Source organism: Chiloscyllium punctatum, chromosome 22, assembly GCF_047496795.1.
Source record: "Chiloscyllium punctatum isolate Juve2018m chromosome 22, sChiPun1.3, whole genome shotgun sequence".
NCBI classification, from domain to species: Eukaryota; Metazoa; Chordata; class Chondrichthyes; order Orectolobiformes; family Hemiscylliidae; genus Chiloscyllium; species Chiloscyllium punctatum.
The window spans coordinates 59,191,583-59,210,430 of NC_092760.1; the positions used below are offsets into that span (position 1 = coordinate 59,191,583).

The 18,848-nt window shown below is 43.6% G+C and overlaps 1 protein-coding gene across 1 annotated transcript; it reads right to left on the minus strand.

Moving 5' to 3' along the window:
* Positions 1-13,430: 13,430 nt before the first annotated feature.
* On the minus strand, positions 13,431-18,305 carry LOC140493683 (dispanin subfamily A member 2b-like). Its single transcript, XM_072592412.1, has 2 exons — positions 18,045-18,305; positions 13,431-13,853 (listed from the first exon to the last, which is right to left on the minus strand). The coding sequence occupies exons 1-2, from the start codon at positions 18,252-18,254 to the stop codon at positions 13,701-13,703; spliced, it is 363 nt and encodes a 120-aa protein (XP_072448513.1). The 5' UTR covers positions 18,255-18,305; the 3' UTR covers positions 13,431-13,700.
* Positions 18,306-18,848: the final 543 nt, after the last annotated feature.

Here is an 18,848-nt window from a genome sequence, read left to right on the forward strand (position 1 = left end):
GCCTCACAGTGCCAGGGACCCGGGTTCGAATCCAGCCTCAGGCGCCTGTCTGTGTGGACGTTCTCCCCATGTCTGTGTGGGTTTCTTCCGAGTGCTTCAATTTCCTCCCACAGTCAAAAGATGTGCAGGTACAGTGAATTGGTCATGCTGAATTGCCCATATTGTCCAGGAATGTATTGCTTATGTGCATTAATCAGGGGAAATGTAGAGTGTAGGGCAATGGGTATGGGTGGTCACTCTGGGGGTCAATGTGGACTTGTTGGGCCGAATGGCCTGTTTCCACACTGTAGAGATTCTATGAAAGTCAAAAACAGACTTGGAGGGTCCACGGGAGCAGGGAAGTTACCCTGAAATTCAAACTTCCCAGGCAATTGTGACAGAGTCAGCATGTTAGGACCTTTCAGCGTTCCAACATTCATCATGGATCATGGATATTCCAGAGACCAGAAGGTCTGGACCAGCAGCTCCTTTGCAATGGCATTTAATGAAGATGGAGGTGCTGACAAATTATTGGTAGAAGTATTTAACATAAAAGGTAGTGTGAAAATATTTAAGTAAGACATATTGGAAAGGCTGGATATGCTTAGAGTACACAATCATTTGTTTTGAATGGATCATATCCTGTTTGTTAGAGGAAATGAGGGTGTAAATAATGGAAAGGCCTGCCATGTTTCGATTTTAGGAAATGTTCTGATAAAGTATCACATGGATCATTGATTACCAAAATTGTGGTTCATGGAAAATGAGGGCTCGTGCCAGCTTTGGTTAAAAAACAGGAATTAAGAATAAACAGAGCTATGATAAATGGATATATTTCTGACTGGCTGTGGTGTTCTTTAAGCGTCAATACCAAAGCTACAGATCTTTTTTAAAAATGTATTTAAATAATATTGATATTAGAATACAGCATAAAAATTCAAACTTTGTTGGTGATAAACATCTCGCAGTTAGGGTACATAAGTGGGTTTTATACAAAGTGGACTGGTGGGATAGGCAGACAAGTTTGGAATGTTCTTCTCAGAACAAAGGAAATTCTAAATGAAACTTGATCAAGGTATGCAAAATTAAAACAGGTCTAAATAAGGAAGGTAAAGGAAATCTTTCCTGTTTGTTAACAGTAAATTGAATAAAGGAGGAGAAAGTGTGGACTGCAGATGCTGGAGATTAGAGTTGAGAGTGTGCTGCTGGAAAAGCACAGCAGGTCAGGCTGCATCCGAGGAGCAGGAGAATTGATGTTTCAGACATAAGCCCTTCATCAGAAATGAGGTTCATTCCTGATAAAGGACTTATGTCCGAAACGTCGATTCTGCTGCTCCTCGGATGCTGCCTGACCTGCCTGTGCTTTTCCAGCAGCACATTCATAACTAATGAATAAAGGAGGCAGATTTAAAGTTTTTGGCAAGAGGTGAAAGGGAGGAGAAATCTCTTAATGCAGCACTTAGCAGATACCTGCAGCCTGCTGCCAACAAGGTGTAATGTTTTGTTGGCATTTTTTAATGATTTTTCTGTGATATTAGTGGAATCTTTATGCCAATCTCAAAATTTGATAGTTAATTTTGACCGGAAAATATAAAACCATGACTGTTTAATAATGTGGTTAAAAACATTACAATTGTTAAGTAATGTGGTTAACACAAGCTGTGGCAAAGCTAAAAGTGATTAAGTGGATGATTGTAAGCATGGTTTCTCTAACGCCACCTGCTGAAATAGCACTGTGATTTATAACATGTCTTAAAGTTTAAGGAACAAGTTATTATGTTCAGAAATAAATCAATTACCTTACAAAATGCATCAATGCCTTTAAAAAGGAATGTGGTTGCCTATTTTCTAAAATATTTAGAATCTGAGCTTTGAAAGACAAATCAGAATTGTGACTTTTGAATTATTTTGCAGAAACTAGTAAGAAAAACAGGGAAACCCACCCAGACCCATTCCCCTACATTTACTCCTTCACCTAACACTATGGGCAATTTAGCATGGCCAACTAACCTGCACATCTTTGGAGGCAACTGGAGCACCCAGAAGAAACCCACGCAGGCATGGGGAGAATGTGCAAACTCCACACAGACAGTTGCCTGAGGCAGGGATTGAACCCAGGTCTCTGGCGCTGTGTGGCAGCAGTGCTAACCACTGTGCCACCATGCCTCCCTTCTTGCAAGGCATTTTGTAAATGACTTTCGTTTTGCTTGTTGTCTGTATTGGGTCTTTTAAGTTCATTAGCTGCTGTTTCAAAACTACATTTCAAACAACTTATTGCCCAATTTTCAAAAGCAACAGCATGAACAGTAAAGTCATAAATTTTGTGTTATAATTGCTCAAGATTAAGGAAGTGTAGGAAAAAAATCAATCAAATCTGGTTTTTTCTTGTTTTTTACATTGTTCAAGTAAGCACTGCTGTTCCATAAACTGTGGGTACAGGGTGCTCAGCCACAGAGCGGAAAGCATTCAGCCTGTCTCAGAGGGAGTGGTAATTTAGATGTAGATGTTATTGTCATGTATACTCAAGTACAGAAGAGGAGGAGTATAGCAAAAATTGTCTAATGTCGCCACACATGGCACCATCTTGGGTACAAAGCTATCCGGGTACAAAAAACATACATACAAAGTAGTAAGAGAAACAAAGTTCAAAAGTTAAGCATTATTTTCATAGAATAAGTACAAAAATAAAGAAATAAGGTAATAGTTAACATTAAAGTCCATCTTAATTTTAACTAGAAAAATAAATGAATAAAGTTAGACTCAGCAGTTTTTGATGGGTCATCTGCTTATCTTGCTCTCCAGGAGTCCACAGTTACATGTGCTCAACTGCAGATATTGGGGCATCTTCCTCACTGCTAGCTCCTCCCATCTTGGAAAACATTTTATGATCTAGACACGAGTCCACAAGTCCACATTCCACTGCAGTTAGATTAACCAACAACATCCCTCAGGAGGTAGCCCCATTGTTTGGGTTCAGTGACACACTCATACCCATGCTGACCAGCCCTAAGCACTCTATTACCTTACCCATCTGGCATTCTGTCCATCTGCCTGGCACCCAATCCCTGGCACCTTTTTGCCAACTGCCACACCAACCCAATACTTATATCATGTACTTACTCTTTCACAGCAACTATGAAGGAAATGAGAATAAAACATAAAGTCCTTAAGAAACTGAACTTCTCCAGTCATATCTATAGAGGGAGAACTGGAGGCTTGAATATTTTGGACAGTCATTGGAACAGGACAGGCTGACATTGTGTGTTAGGACCATGTGGTATAGACAGAGCTGATGCTATAGGAATAGTCCAAGAGATTACATGAGTTACCCAGGAAAAGGCAGACAATTGAAAACCTAGTCTGACTTGCAGGTAATTATTAGGCTACACCCAGCGTACCCTCAGCAATCCTTTACTGTTCTGACACTTGCTCCACATTGCACCTTTCTTATCTACCTGCCACCCTAACCCTGCACTTGTTTTATTGCAAAAATATACATTTTTCATGAAATAATCTTCATGTACATTTATAGTTCTGAAGCAGTTATGTACAGTCTTGCACATGAAAAACAAACATTGGAATTTGACATTCCCTGGAGCTACAAAATAACCAAAGGCATTTCTTACTTATGCAAAACAATATTTATGTACATCTGAGATACTGAGAGGGTCTGGTATCAGAAAGGAACTCCATTAACTTCAGCAGAAAGATCTTAAATCGTGGTCTTTCCCTATTATGCCTTGGCAGCAGCTGCCCCAAGCTTTACTGTGTCGCAAAGCCCGTAGTCCCAGACCTTGGAATGTGTCAATCTGCAACAACCTTTTGCACTCAATGACCAACATCAAAAGCAACAATGTGGAGGAGCTGGTGTTGGAATGTGGTGGTCAAAGTTAAAAATCACACAACACCAGGTTACAGACCAACAGGTTCATTTGGAAGCTTTAGTAAATCCCAGAACTCTTTTCAAGTCACAGTCCCAAGATAAATTAAGGTTTTATTTTAAAAAAAGTGACATCTCAGCTCAGACAATGCATTAAAGGTGTGAGGTTAAAGTCTGTCTATTTTCCAACCTTGAGTCAGACTGGTTCTATTTCCAAAGTAGGAATTTATAAAATGTCACATGGACTGACTGCCTGCAGATTGTGTGCTTTTTGAACTAAATGGAATGTACCTGCAATTACAAATTCACCCCAAAGACTTACGTGTGTGTGTGTGTATGTGTCTGTAAGCATGCTTGATAGAGTGTATATGCGAATGTGATGGAGTATATGCCTGTGAGAGGGTATGTGAATGAGTGTGTGCGTGCATGAGAGAGAGTGTATATGAGAGCAGGTGTGTGTGAATCTGTGAGTGTAATCGTGTGTAAGAGTGTGTGTGTGTATGCGTGCTTGTGTGTATATATGTGTGAAGAGAGTGTATAGTGTAGTGGGGTTACCTGTAGTGTGACATGAACACAAGATCCCAGTTGAGGCCATCCTCATAGTACTGAACTTGACTATCAGCCTCTGCTCGGTAACTCTGTGTTGTGTGTTCCGAAGGCCACGTTCACACTCACACATACACACAGACACTCTCTCATACACACAGTCTCTCACAGGCAGATACTCCATTACATGCACACATACACTCTATTAAGTACGAACACACACTCACATACTCTCTCCCTCTCTCACACACAAACACATACAAACAAGTCTATGGTGAATTTGCACTTGCAGATATCTATTTACAGATACATTCCACTTTGTTCAAAAAGCACACAATCTGGAGGCAGTCAGTCCATGTGACATTTTATAAATTCCTACTTTGGAAATAGAACCAGTCTGACTCAAGTTTGGGATACAGATAGGCTCTACCTCACGTCTTTAATGCATTGTCTGAGCCGAGCTATCACCCTTTTTTAATACTGATCAAACCTTAAGTTATTTCAAGTCTGTGCTTGAAAGAAGTTCTGGGATTTGCATATTAATCAATCGAAACCTGAACCACATTCTAAGTGATGAAAGACTTAACAGCAGTCTAAGTTTGTTCAATACTTCGCATCAGTTGTATGACACTTTGATCTTTTACTTTAAATTCTGTGTCCATGATCCTGCCCCTCTGGTTGCTTGATGAAGGAGCAGCACTCCGAAAGCTAGTTCTTCCAAATAAACCTGTTGGGCTATAACCTGGTGTTGTGTGATTTTTAACTTGGTCCCAAAACAACTAAAATGTGTATTTTGCCTTCAAAGAGTTGATGATCTTCCAAGCACAGTCGATGTCTATCTTGATGTTTGTCCTCAGGAACAACCCATAGAGCACAGATGTCTGTGACATGGAGCTGTTTGGGATGACTTCCACAAAACCCACTGCATTTCTCTCCACACCTTCTTTGCAAAGGCACGTTCCAGAAGAAAATGTGTGACAGTCTCTTCACCAATGCTGCAGCTTCCAGCACAGCCTGCGATGGCAAACAGAGACCGGGCGCACATGAAGGATCTGACGGGTAGTGTCCTTCTCCCTACCAGCCAAGGTACATCTTGGTGCTTATTGGAAAGTTCTAGAGATGAGACATTCTGCCAAAACACTTCAACAGTCTGCTCAGGGAAACACACACCAGGACCCTTTTCCCTCATGGTCTCGAGGGCACTATGTACTGACCACTTCCTGATGGATTAGTGGTCAAAGATGTTTTCCTTTACACATTTTTCCATGAGGGATCAGTGATACAGAATGGTCAGGCCTGGCACATCCCTCACAACACTGGGGACAGGTAGAGCCTCAGTACACAGTGACACTTGACATTTGTGTACTAAGAGTCTACACACAGCTTGATACAGCCACACACAAACGTAGCCATCGGGATGAGGGCAGCATTGGGTACATTCTTCCCCACTTTATCCAGAGCTTTGTACATGGTGTCCATGCAGACATGGTCCATCTTTGACTTCCACATGAAGTGGAAGATGACTTGGGTGACTGCAATGCCGCAGGTTAGGGGAATGGGCCAGACCTATGCTACGTAAAACAAAAGAAATTGTTTCACACCTATACACCAGGTTTTTACCCTTAATGGAAAGGCAGCGGTGCTCCCATTTGCTCAGGCACTGCCTCACCTTAGGAAAGCACTCCTCCAAAAGTTTGGCACATTCCTCAGCCCATCCAAACCAAATTCCCAGCAACTTCAGATGATCTCTCCTGACACTGAAGGGGATAAAGGATAAGTTGGCCCAGTTCCCAAAGAATACAGTCTCACTTTTGCCTCAATTTACCTTGGCTCCCAAGGTCAGTTCGAACTGGTCACAGATGCTCATGAGTATGTCAATGACACCACATTCAAGCAGAAATGATATTAGGGAGGATATTCCTGGGAATAGGGAAGTTTTTTGGGTGGAACTGAGAAATGAGAAAGGGATGATCGATCACCTTATTTAAATGTTGGTATCAACCCCCCAGTAGTCAGTGGGAAATTGAGAAACAAATTTGTAAGGAGATCTCAGTTATCTGTAAGAATAGTAGGGTGATAATGGTAGGGGACCTCAACTTTCCAAACATAGACTGGGACTACCATAGTGTTAAGGGATTAGCTGAAAAATAATTTGTTAAGTGTGTACAAGAACATTTTCTGATTCAGTATGTGGATACACCTACTAGAGGAGGTGCAAAACTTGACCTACTCTTGGGAATAAGGCAGGGCAGGTGACTGAGCTGAGAGTGGGGGAGTGCTTTGGGGCCAGTGACCATAGTTCGATGAGTTTTAAAATAGTAAAGGATAGACCAGATCTAAAAGTTAAAATTCTAAATCGGAGGAAGGCCAATTTTGACAGTATGAGGCAAGAACTTCAAAAGTTGATTAGATGTGGATGTTCGCAGGTGAAGGGATGGCTGGAAAATGCAAAGCCTTTGATAACAAGAGTCCAGAGATAGTATGTTCCTGTTAAGGGTGAAAAGCAAGGCTGCTAGGTGTGGTAATGCTGGATCACTAGAGAAATTGAGGTTTTGGTCAAGAAAAAGAAGGAAGCATATGTCAGGAATAGACAGGAGAGATCGAGTGAATCCTTAGAAGAGTATAAAGTCAGTAGAAATATACAAAGGTCAGCAAGGCAGCCTTTGTATGGAACTGCAAGAGATGGGCGAGATACTAAACAAGTATTTTGCACAAGTGTTTACTGTGGAGAAGGACATGGAAGATACAGAATGTGGGGAAACAGATGGTGACATCTTGAAAAATGACAATTTTATAGATGAGGAGGTGCTGAGTGTCTTAAAATGCATAAAGTTGGATAAATCCCCAGGACCTGATCAGGTGTACCCTAGAACTCTGTTAGAGAAGTGATTGCTGGACCCCTTGCAGGGATATTTGTATCATCGAGGGTCACAGGTGAAGTGCCGGAAGACTGGAAGTTGGCTAATGTGAGACCACTATTTAAGAAAGGTAGTAAGGAAAAGTCAGGAAACTATAGACCGGTGAGCCTGAATTGGTGGTCAGCAATTTGTTGGAGGGAATCCTAAGGGACAGGATTTACATGTATTTGGAAAGGCAAGGACTGATTAGGGATAGTCAGCATGGCTTTGTGTGTGGGAAATCATGTCTCACTAACTTGATGGAGTTTTTTGAAGAAGTAACAAAGAGGATTGATGAGGGGAGAGTGGTGGATGTGATCTATATGGACTTCAGTAAGGCATTCGACCAGGTTCCTCACAGGAGACTGGTTAGCAAGGTTTAACCTCATGGAATATTGGAAAAACTAAATATTTGGATGTAGAACTGGCTCAAAGGTCGAGGACAGAGTTGCTGTGGAGGGTTGCTTTTCAGACTGGAGGCCTGTGACCAGCAGACTGCCACAAGGATCGGTGCTGGGTCCATTGGTTTTCGTCATTTATATAAATGATTTGGGTGTGAATTTAGGAGGTATACAGAGGAATCTCGATTATCTGAACAAGATGGGCGGGCACTTTTTCATTCGGATAATTGATTATTCGGTTAATCAATTCAATGCCTCTCCTCTGGGGCTCAGAGTTTTCTGAAGTTTCCTTTTTGCTGGCTGTGCCTACCTTGCCCCCACTCTCTGTCTCAGGGTTTGTTTCTGAGCAGACAAACACTTGTGTGTAATGGACCTGCAGCATTGCTGAAGCCCCCCTCTGTCCCCTCCCGTGCCCCCCCCCCCACCAAATCAGTTCAGTGGGGTTGACACAGTGAGCACTTGCTAAATCTGCTCACCATTCAGGAGATGAGGCAGCAGCATACTGAGCGTGAGACCTCGCCCAGATCCCGTCCACCCCCGCCGTCCCCCATCTGCCCCCATGCAAGCCCCCCCCCACCCCACTAGTGCACCCCTGGCCCTCCCATGCACCCCCACCCCCATGCAAGATTTAAAGGGGGCCTAAGAGGATACTTTTTCACACAGAGGGTGCTGTGTGTATGGAGGGGGTTGCCAGAGGAAGTGGTGGAAGCTGGTACAGTTATAACATTTGAAAGGCATCTGGATGGGTATATGAATAGGAAGGGTTTAGAGGGATATGGGCTAAGTGCTGGCAAATGGGACTAGATTAATTTAGGACATGTATTTGGCATGGATGCGTTGGACCGAATTGTCTGCTTCCATGCTGTATATCTCTATTACTCTAAATGATGAAGTCGTCCATGTACAGGGAGCTTTGACCTGCAGGGCTCTGCTGCCTGGAACAGTCACCCCTCTCAGGCTTGCATCCTTCCTGATGGAGTTGGCAAAGGGCTCAATAAAATATGCAATCAAGGCAGGAGAGAGTGGGCAGCCCTGTTTGATTCCAGATCTGATTTCAACCCATTGATTGAAACTGCACTAATGATATTGGTGTGGACCTATCAGACCCAGTTGCAAATTCCATTCCTAATGCCAATTTGGAGAGTAGATGTGCAATATCCTGTCAAAGACCTTCTCCTGATCCAAGCTGATGAAATCCACCCCCATGTTCTGAACATAGACAATGCTATACCTGAGGAGCATGAGGCTTTCATAGATCATCCTGACCCAGTACAATAGGATGAATCATCAATGCCAATGCAGACCTGGCCTGATTGGAGAGGACCTTAGACAGGATTTTATAATCAACAGTGAAATTATTTTGCATTTACATTACATGCTTACTCTTTCCCAGCAGGAGAAAGTGAGGACTGCAGATGCTGGAGATCAGAGCTGAAAATGTGTTGCTAGAAAAGCGCAGCAGGTCAGGCAGCATCTGAGGAGCAGGAGAATTGACATTTCGGGCATGAGCCCTTCTTCAGGAAGAAGGGCTCATGCCCGAAATGTCGATTCTCCTGCTCCTTTCTACTCTTTCAAAGCTGCTGTCAAAGTGTCTGCCCATGCTTCTAGATTGCTGCAAAAGGGGGCAGCAGTTTGAGTTGCTCTGAAGGAACTGTGTTGATTTCAGCTGTGCTCCTGAAGGAGCTGAAACTGGAACTCCAAGCTAGAAATGCAAAGCTGAATACTAACAGAAAAACTTGTAGTGCAGTCACGTTGCCTCTCTCAGAATATCTAGACCAGAGCTTTTGATTTTGAGATAACACTTTTTTCAGAATGTGGATCTTTGGTATTCACACGATTGTTTTGTGCTCCTGACATCAGTCACCATTTAACAGTGGCATCCAGAAACAGCCAAACTTACAGATTTGTCCCCAGTTTCATTTCTGAATTCTCTGGACCCTGGGTAATGTCCCTGATTCAATCCTTTGTAATCATTAGTGAAAACAAGCAAATAAAGGCAACAGCAAGTCACGTCCATGTCAGAATGTGAGGAGGAGAGAATGTTACAGCACAGTGGGACTGAGGTGGAACCACCACACCAGTACTTTTTTTTGTAATGATTACTGTTATTTCTTAATTTCTGTTTCTCAATTTCCTGAACCATGGGGCCAGTATTGTGGAGGAGGAGCAATTTCCCAATATAATTTGGAAACGAACTTAAGTGGCAGACAACTGGAAACTTGGGTCTTTTTTACAGCAATATAGATATTTTGTAAAGGGGAATTCCAATCTGCATTTTGTCCTCTCAATGTAAAGAAAACTACATTGTGAGCTGCAATGTAGACTGAGTTAAGTTCATGAAGACAAATGTTAAGTTCATGAAGACAAGTGTGGTTGCACAAGAAGAGTGTCATGGGGGTGTCACATATTCCCCTCCCACTCTTTTCAGCATTTCACATGGACATTTCCTCCAGGGATGCCATGATACATTCTTCCTCTACCGCCAGCACCTCCCTACATTGCAATGACACCCTCCAAGCAATTACAGAAGGTACAACACTTGCCCATTTACCTCCTCCCTCCTCACTGTCCAAGGGCCCAGACACACCTTCCAGGTGGAGCAGCAATTTACCTGCACTTCACTCAATCCAGTCCACTATGTTCACTGCTCACACTGTGATCCTCTCTACATTGAGGAGACGAAGCATAGATTAGATGACCAGTTGGTGAAACAGAGACGTTCTGTCTGTAAAAATGACCTCATGATTCCAGTTGCCTCCCACGTCAATACACCGCAACGTGTCTACCTCGGGCTTGCTGCAGTGCTCCTGCATGATCCAGTGCTGGAAGAACAGCATCTCATGTTCCATTTGGGTCAGCATGTCATTCTGACATGGACTTGACTTGCTGTTGCCTTTATTTGCTTGTTTTCATCAATGATTACAAAGGATTGAATCAGGGACATTACCCAGGGTCCAGAGAATTCTGGCCGCAATATAATTATAGAGTCTGAACACCTTTTTTAGACCTCTACCAGAATGCATGACAAACTATTACCCTAAAATTCTGCGAGACTGTTCTAATCAGACACTTGGTGACAGTTTGCCAGAGCTATGCTTGACCCTTCTCTGGCATTTTCTAACTGGGGACCCTGGAGCCTTCAGGACTCAATATTGAGTTCATTGATTTTGGAGCCTGAACACCTCTTTCCATGTCCTTTATCCATCTCCGCACCCCAGGCCCTATCACGGCATGGGCTGCTTTCAACTCAGCTGACCCACTTTCACCAATGCATTGTCCCCATTATCAGTTTTTCTCGTTTCCTGGCAATTTATCAACCATGCTTTTTCTGCCTAACTGTCTTTCTCTCTGAACTCCTCTCAGCTCCCTTGTCTCCCCCAATCATCAGCGTAAACACCACTTTTTTCTAGTTCCTATCAGTTCTGAAGAAGGATCATTGGACTCAAAATAGCTCCTGCTGCATATCCACAGCTACAGTTGTTCCTGTGCATCTTTCTCCACTCTCAGATGCTCATCTTCCCCAGCCTCAGTTTCTTCCTCTGTTCCATATCTTAGGTTCTCAACCCTCGATTTCTCCCAATCCATCACCATGCCCATCTTTTGCAAATGACCTCTTAGTTCTTTAACCTGTCATACAGTAGTTGTTAATCCAAGTCCATGAGTAGGACATCCAATTATGCAACCTCTAGGAATAACTTAATCAAATCGGGCAACTCTGAATGTCACGGTTTAACCTGCACAGAAGGAGGCTATTACAGATTCTGCTTCTTAGCACATGCCTCACTGATGAATAGAAATAGACAATCCTTGAAGCCATCAAAACTTGTTATACTGCAAGTATCACAATCTATTCAACTCAACCCTCGTACACAAATAAAAACCATTCAGTCCAGACTCCACATGGCCTCTATGAGCCAGATGACCTGGCTTCAATTGCCATTTATACTACATATGAGTTCGAGCTGCTTTTTAATTTAAAAAAATCATAAGTTTAGGGTAAAGATTTTGTTTTAGATTGAAGATATGGCAGGAGAACTCAGGCCCAAGTGGTTCATGGTTTGCAGAATATGGGAAAACTTAGATGCTCCTGGCAGTTTGGATGACTATACCTGCAGAAAGTGATTTAGTATTTTAAGGATGCAAGATTTGGACCGCAGAGTTTGATCGTCTTGAGCACTGAGGTTTTGAGTTTGAGGCACTGCAGTGCATCTGCAATGCTGGAAGTTATGTGGTTGGAACGTTTTTAGCTGTGGCCACCCCTCAGCTTCAGGAGGTACAGTCAGGGAAGGAATGAGTTACAATTATTCAGAGAAACATGCACCTCAGTCAAGAATAGCTTTCTATATCAAGCAGCATTTGGTCAGCAATAGCCTATTTACTGATGCCCATTTTAGGTTCTGCCAGGTCTCTCAACTCCTGAACTCATTCCAAGCTTAGCCTAAGCATAGACAAGGGAGCTGAATTCCAGAGGTGAGGTGAAATTGACTGGCCTTGAAATCAAGGCCACAGTTGACTAAGTGTGGTATCCAATGAACCCAGCAAAGCTAGTCAATGGGTAAGGTGGGTAAGAAGGCAAATGGGATACTTGCCTTTCCAAAACTAGAGGGATACATTTAAGGTGAGAGAGGCAAGATTTAAAAGAAACTTGAGGGGCAATTTGTTCACACAGAGGGTGGTGCGAATATGGAATGAGCCACCAGGGGAAGTGGTACAGCCATGTACAATTACAACAGTTGACAGACATTTGGACAGGTACACAAATAGGAAAGGTTTAGAAGGACGGACCAATTGCAGGCAAATGGGACTAGTTAAGTTTGGGATACCTGGTTGGTGTAGATGAGTTGAACCGAAGTGTCTGTTTCCATGGTCTATGACTCTATTAGTCAAGGCACTGATTACAAGTGCAGGTAATGATGGAACTGTATAAGATGTTAAGACCACAGTTGGAGTACTGTGGGCAGCTCTCATTGCCACATTATGGGAAGGATGTGATTGCAAAAGTTAGGGTACAGAGGAGATTCAACAGGACGTTGCACAGGCTGGCGTATTTTAGCTAGGAACAGCAATGAGATACAATGTCTGGAACTCACTGCCTGAAAGAATGGTAGAAGTGGTTACCATCACCACATTTAACAACAATTTCGATGATTAGTTAAAGTGCCACAATTTAAAAGGCTAAGAGCTAAGTGCTGGAAAAACAGGATTGAATTTAAATGCTTGCTACTGATGCTTCAGGGCTTCTTGCCATGCTGTAAAAGACGTGATAATGTATCTGAGCAGATGGATTAAAAATAAGTTTACAAATACATCACAGGAAATGACCAGCTGATCCATTCAGATAGTTCCACACAGCAGTAATAATTCAGACATTCTGTACCAACGTAAAGTTTTGTAACCTCCAACGAAGTTTCTTTCATCGTTACATGCAACTAACTGAATTTATTTATAAATCAAAACACTGACCCCTTATTCCCAGAACAAGGCATCTCCATTGTTTAATTAGTACATAAGAAATGTAAAGAACTTCAGATCTGTGGCATTGACTGACACTCCACAAATCAAGTTTCACATTTGATTCTCCCCTGTACAAAGTGTACCAGTGTCACGGATCAGCAACAAATCACTACGAGCTTAACCATATACCTATTTAAATCAGCAAGTACTGAGCAAGCACAAGCCTATTTTTACTGTTTGAAACGTTTACAGTTAAACACAAGAAGCCAGTCATTAAAATCCAAGATGCCTCCATCTTGTTACCATGTGCTTTATTAATACAATCAAAGCCATACTTTAGCCAGTTTTTGTTGGAAATACTTCTGTATTGATGCTAGGTGATCACTTTAAACATATCAACTTTACATATAGATTATACATAGAAAGAAGTAAGAATAGGCAGAATGTATCAAGAGTTTTGATATAAAAGTTCTTATAGAAATGTAGCTTTAATTGGTTCAATTCTAATATAATCATTTGCTGCTGTTCCTGTTGTTTTTGGACTCAACGTGCACTTAACACAATAGCCAATGGTACCACAATGGAAAGTACAATGCATAGGGTGACGATCACTGCGATTATAATGTTGAGTGTTCGGGCTGTTGACCCATAATGCCGAGCTCCTTCCACATCTCCCACAACTTTCCGATCTCTAGACTGAAAGAAAATAAAGGGTGGATTCATACAATAAGATTCAAAGGTCTCTATGCTGGAAGACACAAGTTTTGATCATTTTGAAAGGTTACAAACTGTGCAAGAAGTTTTCAAGTGAGCAATGTTCAAGTTGGCTTTGTGTTATCATCTTCATTTTGCTGTCAGTCAGGAAAGTACAGCTAATGAACACAGTAATTTCACACACTGCGTTTTGTCAAATTCACCTCAAAACTATTGCTTGACCCCAGCAAATGATGAAGGAACAACAGATAGTGACTCACATCTGACTGGGGTGGGTGTAAAGGGAGTTGCAGATAAAGGGGGTGGTGGAGTGGAGATAGGTGAATACAGGTAGAGGGTACAACATGGTTAGTCACTGGGAAGAATGAATCCAGTTGGTGGCTGGGAGAAGTGGAAGGGATGGGAGGGGTTGGGAAGGGAGTCGGGGGAAGGGAAGGGAAGCTATTTGAAATTGGAGAACTCAATATTGAGTCTATGGGCTGTAGGGTGCCCAGGCGGAAGATAAGGTGTTGTCCCTCCAGTAGGAGCTGAGGTTTGTTTTGGCAGTGAAGGAGGCCAAGGATGGTCATGTCAGAAAGGGAGTGGGAAGGAGAATTCAAATGGGTGGTGATTGGGAGTTCTGATTGACCCTTCCAGGCCTGGCTGAGATGCCCTAAGTTTCATTCAGTCTCCCTGATATAGAGAAGACCACATCGGGAGCACCTGATGCAGTAAACCAAGTTGGAAGAGAGGCCGGTGAACCTCTGTCTCACCTGGAAGGACAATTTGGGGCCCTGGATGGAGGTGAGGGGGGTGTGTACTGGCAGGTTTTGCAATTTTTTTCACGTTGCAAGGCAAGGTAACCAGGAGTTCAGTGACAGGGTGGCATGAACCAAGGACTGTCAAAGGGAACAGTGCTTGCAGAAGGCAGAGAGGGGTGGAGGAGACAACATTCTTGATGGTGGGGTCGAGTTGGAATTGGCAGAAGTGTTTGAGGATGATGCGTTGGATGTGGAGACTGGTGAGTTGTTAGGCAAGGACAAGGGGGACTCCGTCCTTATTGCACTGGGGGGGGGGGTTTTAGGTTTTAGAGCAGGTGAATGGGGAATGGAGGAGGTGCGGTGGAGGGCTGTCTGGATGATGGAGGGAGGAAAAGCACGTTGTTCAAAATAGGTGGACATCTGGGATGCTCGCAAATGGAATGTCTCCTCATTCAAGCAGATGCGGCAGAGGCGGAGGAATTGGGAGAATGGATGGGGTTCTTGCACGATAGTGGCTGGGAGGAGGTGTAGTCCAGATAGTTATGGGAGTCCGTGGGTTTGTAGTAAACATCCACCTGGAGACTGTCACCCGAGACAGAAATGGTGAGGGCAAGAAAGGGGAGGGAGGTGGACCAAGTGAATTTGAGAGCGGGGTGGAAGTTGTGAGTGAAGTAGATGAACTGCTCCAGTTCAGCCTGGGAGCAGGACGCTGCACTGATGCAGTCATCGATGTAACAGCAGAAGTGTTAGGGCAGAGTGCCTGTGTAGGTACTGAAGGGGGATTGTCGGACATAACCAACAAAGAGGCAGGTGTTGCTGGGGCCCATCCAGGTACCCACGGCCACCCCCTTGATTTGGAAGAAATGGAAGGAGTTAAAGGAAAGGTTACTGAGCATGAGGACCAGTTTGGCGAGGCGGAGGGGGTATTGGCGGACCCAACTCTCCGAAAAGCATCCCCCCACCCCCCCAGACTCCCACCCTATCCCCGTAAACCCACATTTTACCGTAGCCAATCCATCTAGCCTGCGTACTATGGACAATTTAGCATGGCCAATGCGCCTAATCTACACATCTCTGGGCTGTGGGGAGACTGAGCACACAGTGGAAACGCCCGCAGAGACAGAAAGAACATGCAAACTGCGCACTGACAGCCACCTAAGACTTCAATCGAACCCTGGTTCCTGGCGCTGCGAGGCAGCAGTGCTAACCACCGAGCCACCGTACTACCCTAAGTGTTGACAGTGATCCAAAACCTTCAAATATATTACTGGGAATATTGCAAGAGAATGTTTTAACAAAATTGTCCATTAAAAAGGCGTGAAGGTGAAATGCTGGATTGTGAAATACTAGATTGTGAGTGCTGGGGACCCCTTGACAAATTATTAGACTGGGACATTTGATGATTAATGAATTGACGTTGAGCCAAAAACGATCCCACAATCTACGAAATCTATTGCATGCTTATTTAAAAATCAAACATTCCAGACCTATTCTACAATCTCTGTAGGAGGCTCCATTAAAGGAGAAGATTGATGTCGGGGGATGTAGCTTATGTTTAGAAGTGGAGCAGGAGAGGGAATTACTGAAGTGGTTAGGTATTCAGCCAAGAAAAACCAATTGCGCAAGTATTCTGAAAAATTCAGAGAAGAGCAGAAACTTCGACCAATCCGGAAAATGAAATCCTACCCTGTATTACATTTGTTGGCATGAGTAAAGTCTTAATATAAACCCCGAAGAACTGCAGATGCCATCCTATCCCAACTCCTAGTTCCAAAGGGTCTCTGGAATCGAAACAGTAACTGTTTTCCTCTGTGCAAATGCTGCCAGACCTGCTCAGTTTCTCCAGCACTTTGTTTTTGCTTCACAAGTGAAACATCTCAGCTGGATGTTTCATAAGATACAGCTACCAAGCACAGTTATTTTAAGACAAGTGGCTCTCGAGCCTCTCAGTCAGAAGGTTGTGGGATTCAAGTCCCACTGAAGGACATTAAGCGCAAAGATTGGCAAAGCAGCGCATTCCTGAGGGAGGGCTGAGTTATTGGAGGATCAATACTGAGGGAGCACTAACATAGAATGGTTAGAATACAAAATGGTATCATTCAAGTCTTTATGTCTGTCCCAGAGCAAGACAGCCATTGCTGTTTCCAAGTAGCTCTGTACATATTTTCTTTACAAATAATTGTCCAATTCTCTGTTTAAATCCTCAATTGACTTTGTCTCAACTCTCAGGCAGTGCATTATTTTCAGATTGTAACCACACACTGAACAAAAAAAGGTTTACTCAACTCAGCATTTTTTAATTAATCACTGTAAATCTGTGTCCTTAAGTTTTTAAACTCTCTGCAAATGGGAACAGTTTTCACTCAATCAACATTTGGAGAAAGAATGCGGCAATTCTTAGAACTGCATCTTACAGAGGTTCCGCCTGCCTTCGCAGCTCAATATAAATTATGAAATGGTGCTATTCTGAAGGAGATTTATTCCTGACTTTCTTGATGGTAGCTATTCCCCAAATCGACGGATTACCCATTCAGTTATTACTGTCTGTTCAGTTGTTTTTGTGGGACTGTGCTCTACCACAAAATGAAACACTTTTACATGTGAAATCTACCAAACTCTCTTCTGACTTTAATTGCCACGAATCTGTAGATTACATGCGCTTAATCTAGAACACTTTCTTAATGACAGATGTTAGCAAATGTATTGGGATGGGTAAATCAGGCAAAGTCGAATTGGATTGTTAACTGATGTCTAAACTGATTGATTCGTTTAGTAAAATGACAGAGAAGCATATAATCAGGGAGTCGGTTTTGAGAAGAGTTTGGAACAATCAGAACTGCTTTCCTTTTCAAGAGATGACTAAATAGAGATTTCAAGATGAATGGTTTTGGTGACGTAGAGGAAAAAAGCCACCACCCTCCACCCCCACACCTTCCCCCCCTCCCCCCCTCCCAAACCCCCAACCCCCGATATGAAGGTTTAAAATTGATGAATAAAGTGAGGGGAAGCAAGAAGAAGTATTTTTACTCTGTTGGGGTATTGTCTGTCTGGAAACTTTCCAAACGCTGAAGCCGTGGAATAACTTGAGGCAGGAATTTGAGGATGAAGAACTGAGTCCCCGTTATGAAAGCAGAGAGGCGGGCGCGAAGCTAACTGCTCACTCCGAGAGCAGGGACAGAATGGATGGGCCAAATGGACCTTTTACGGGCTGCATGTTGTGTCCCCGGGGAGTTCATCAGGGCACAGGACCTAGAATATCACCGGCGCTCTCTTCACTTTCACCAGAAAACGTGAGGTACTCAGACACAGTCACATTTCTGTACAACCGCCAGACAGTCTCCTTCCGTCGCCCGGGGGTCTTTTTCCACCTCGCCAGTGTCCCGTGTTCCCCTGCCCCCATCCCCCAGGTCTTAGCCCCAAAGCCCGCACTCACTTTGACCGAGAAGGCGAGTGCCACGAAGCCCAGGCAGCAGAAGTTCAGGAAGGCGAAGTTGAAGATGGACCAGAGGAAGTGGTCCCGGACCGAGGTCACATTCGGGGCCACGTTAACGACGGTGGTGGTGACCATATGGGAATCCTCCTTCGGTCCCGGGTAAGGACAACCACCGGGGTTCATTGGCGGATAACCAGTTCTGTACTCCATCTCAGACCAAGTGCGAGCGAGAGCGCAAACTGATTGTGAACCTGGGCACCACAGGCTGTATAAAGCGGGGCGGAGCGAGGGATTGGGACTACCGCCAAAAGCGGGTGATGCAAACAGAGATATATCCAGAGATGCATTCGACACTCAAGAGATAGGTAACATACCAAGAGACAGGTTACAGGTCCAGAGCTGGGTGATTCCTATGTGTCACCTGTCTCTGAGTGTAAGTTTCAATCAGGTTCCCCCATCATCTTTCTCAACTCCATTGAGAACTGACCCAGAGTCCTCAACCAATGACAAACCCTTCATCCCCGGAACAATTCTTGTGAACCTCCTCTGGACCCTCTTCAACACTAGCACACCCTTCCTTAGTTACACCCAACACTGCTCACAATATTCCAAATGTGGTCTGACCAGAGCTTTATGCAGCCTCAGAGGTACATCTCTGCTCTTGTATTCTAGCCCTCATGAAATAATTATTAATATTGTATTTATCTTCCTTATTGCCAGCTGAATCTGCATGTTAATCCTAAGAGAACCCTGAACTAGGACTCCCAAATCCTTTCATGCTTCAGACTTCTGAACCCTTTTCCC

Bases quoted from the DNA above. Each gene is read 5' to 3' on its own strand.
- LOC140493683 (XM_072592412.1), bottom strand. From the start codon at position 18,254: ATGGAGTACAGAACTGGTTATCCGCCAATGAACCCCGGTGGTTGTCCT. The intron at 13,854-18,044 runs GTGAGTGCGGGC...ATTTTCTTTCAG, and splicing joins CACTCGCCTTCTCGGTCAAA to TCTAGAGATCGGAAAGTTGT.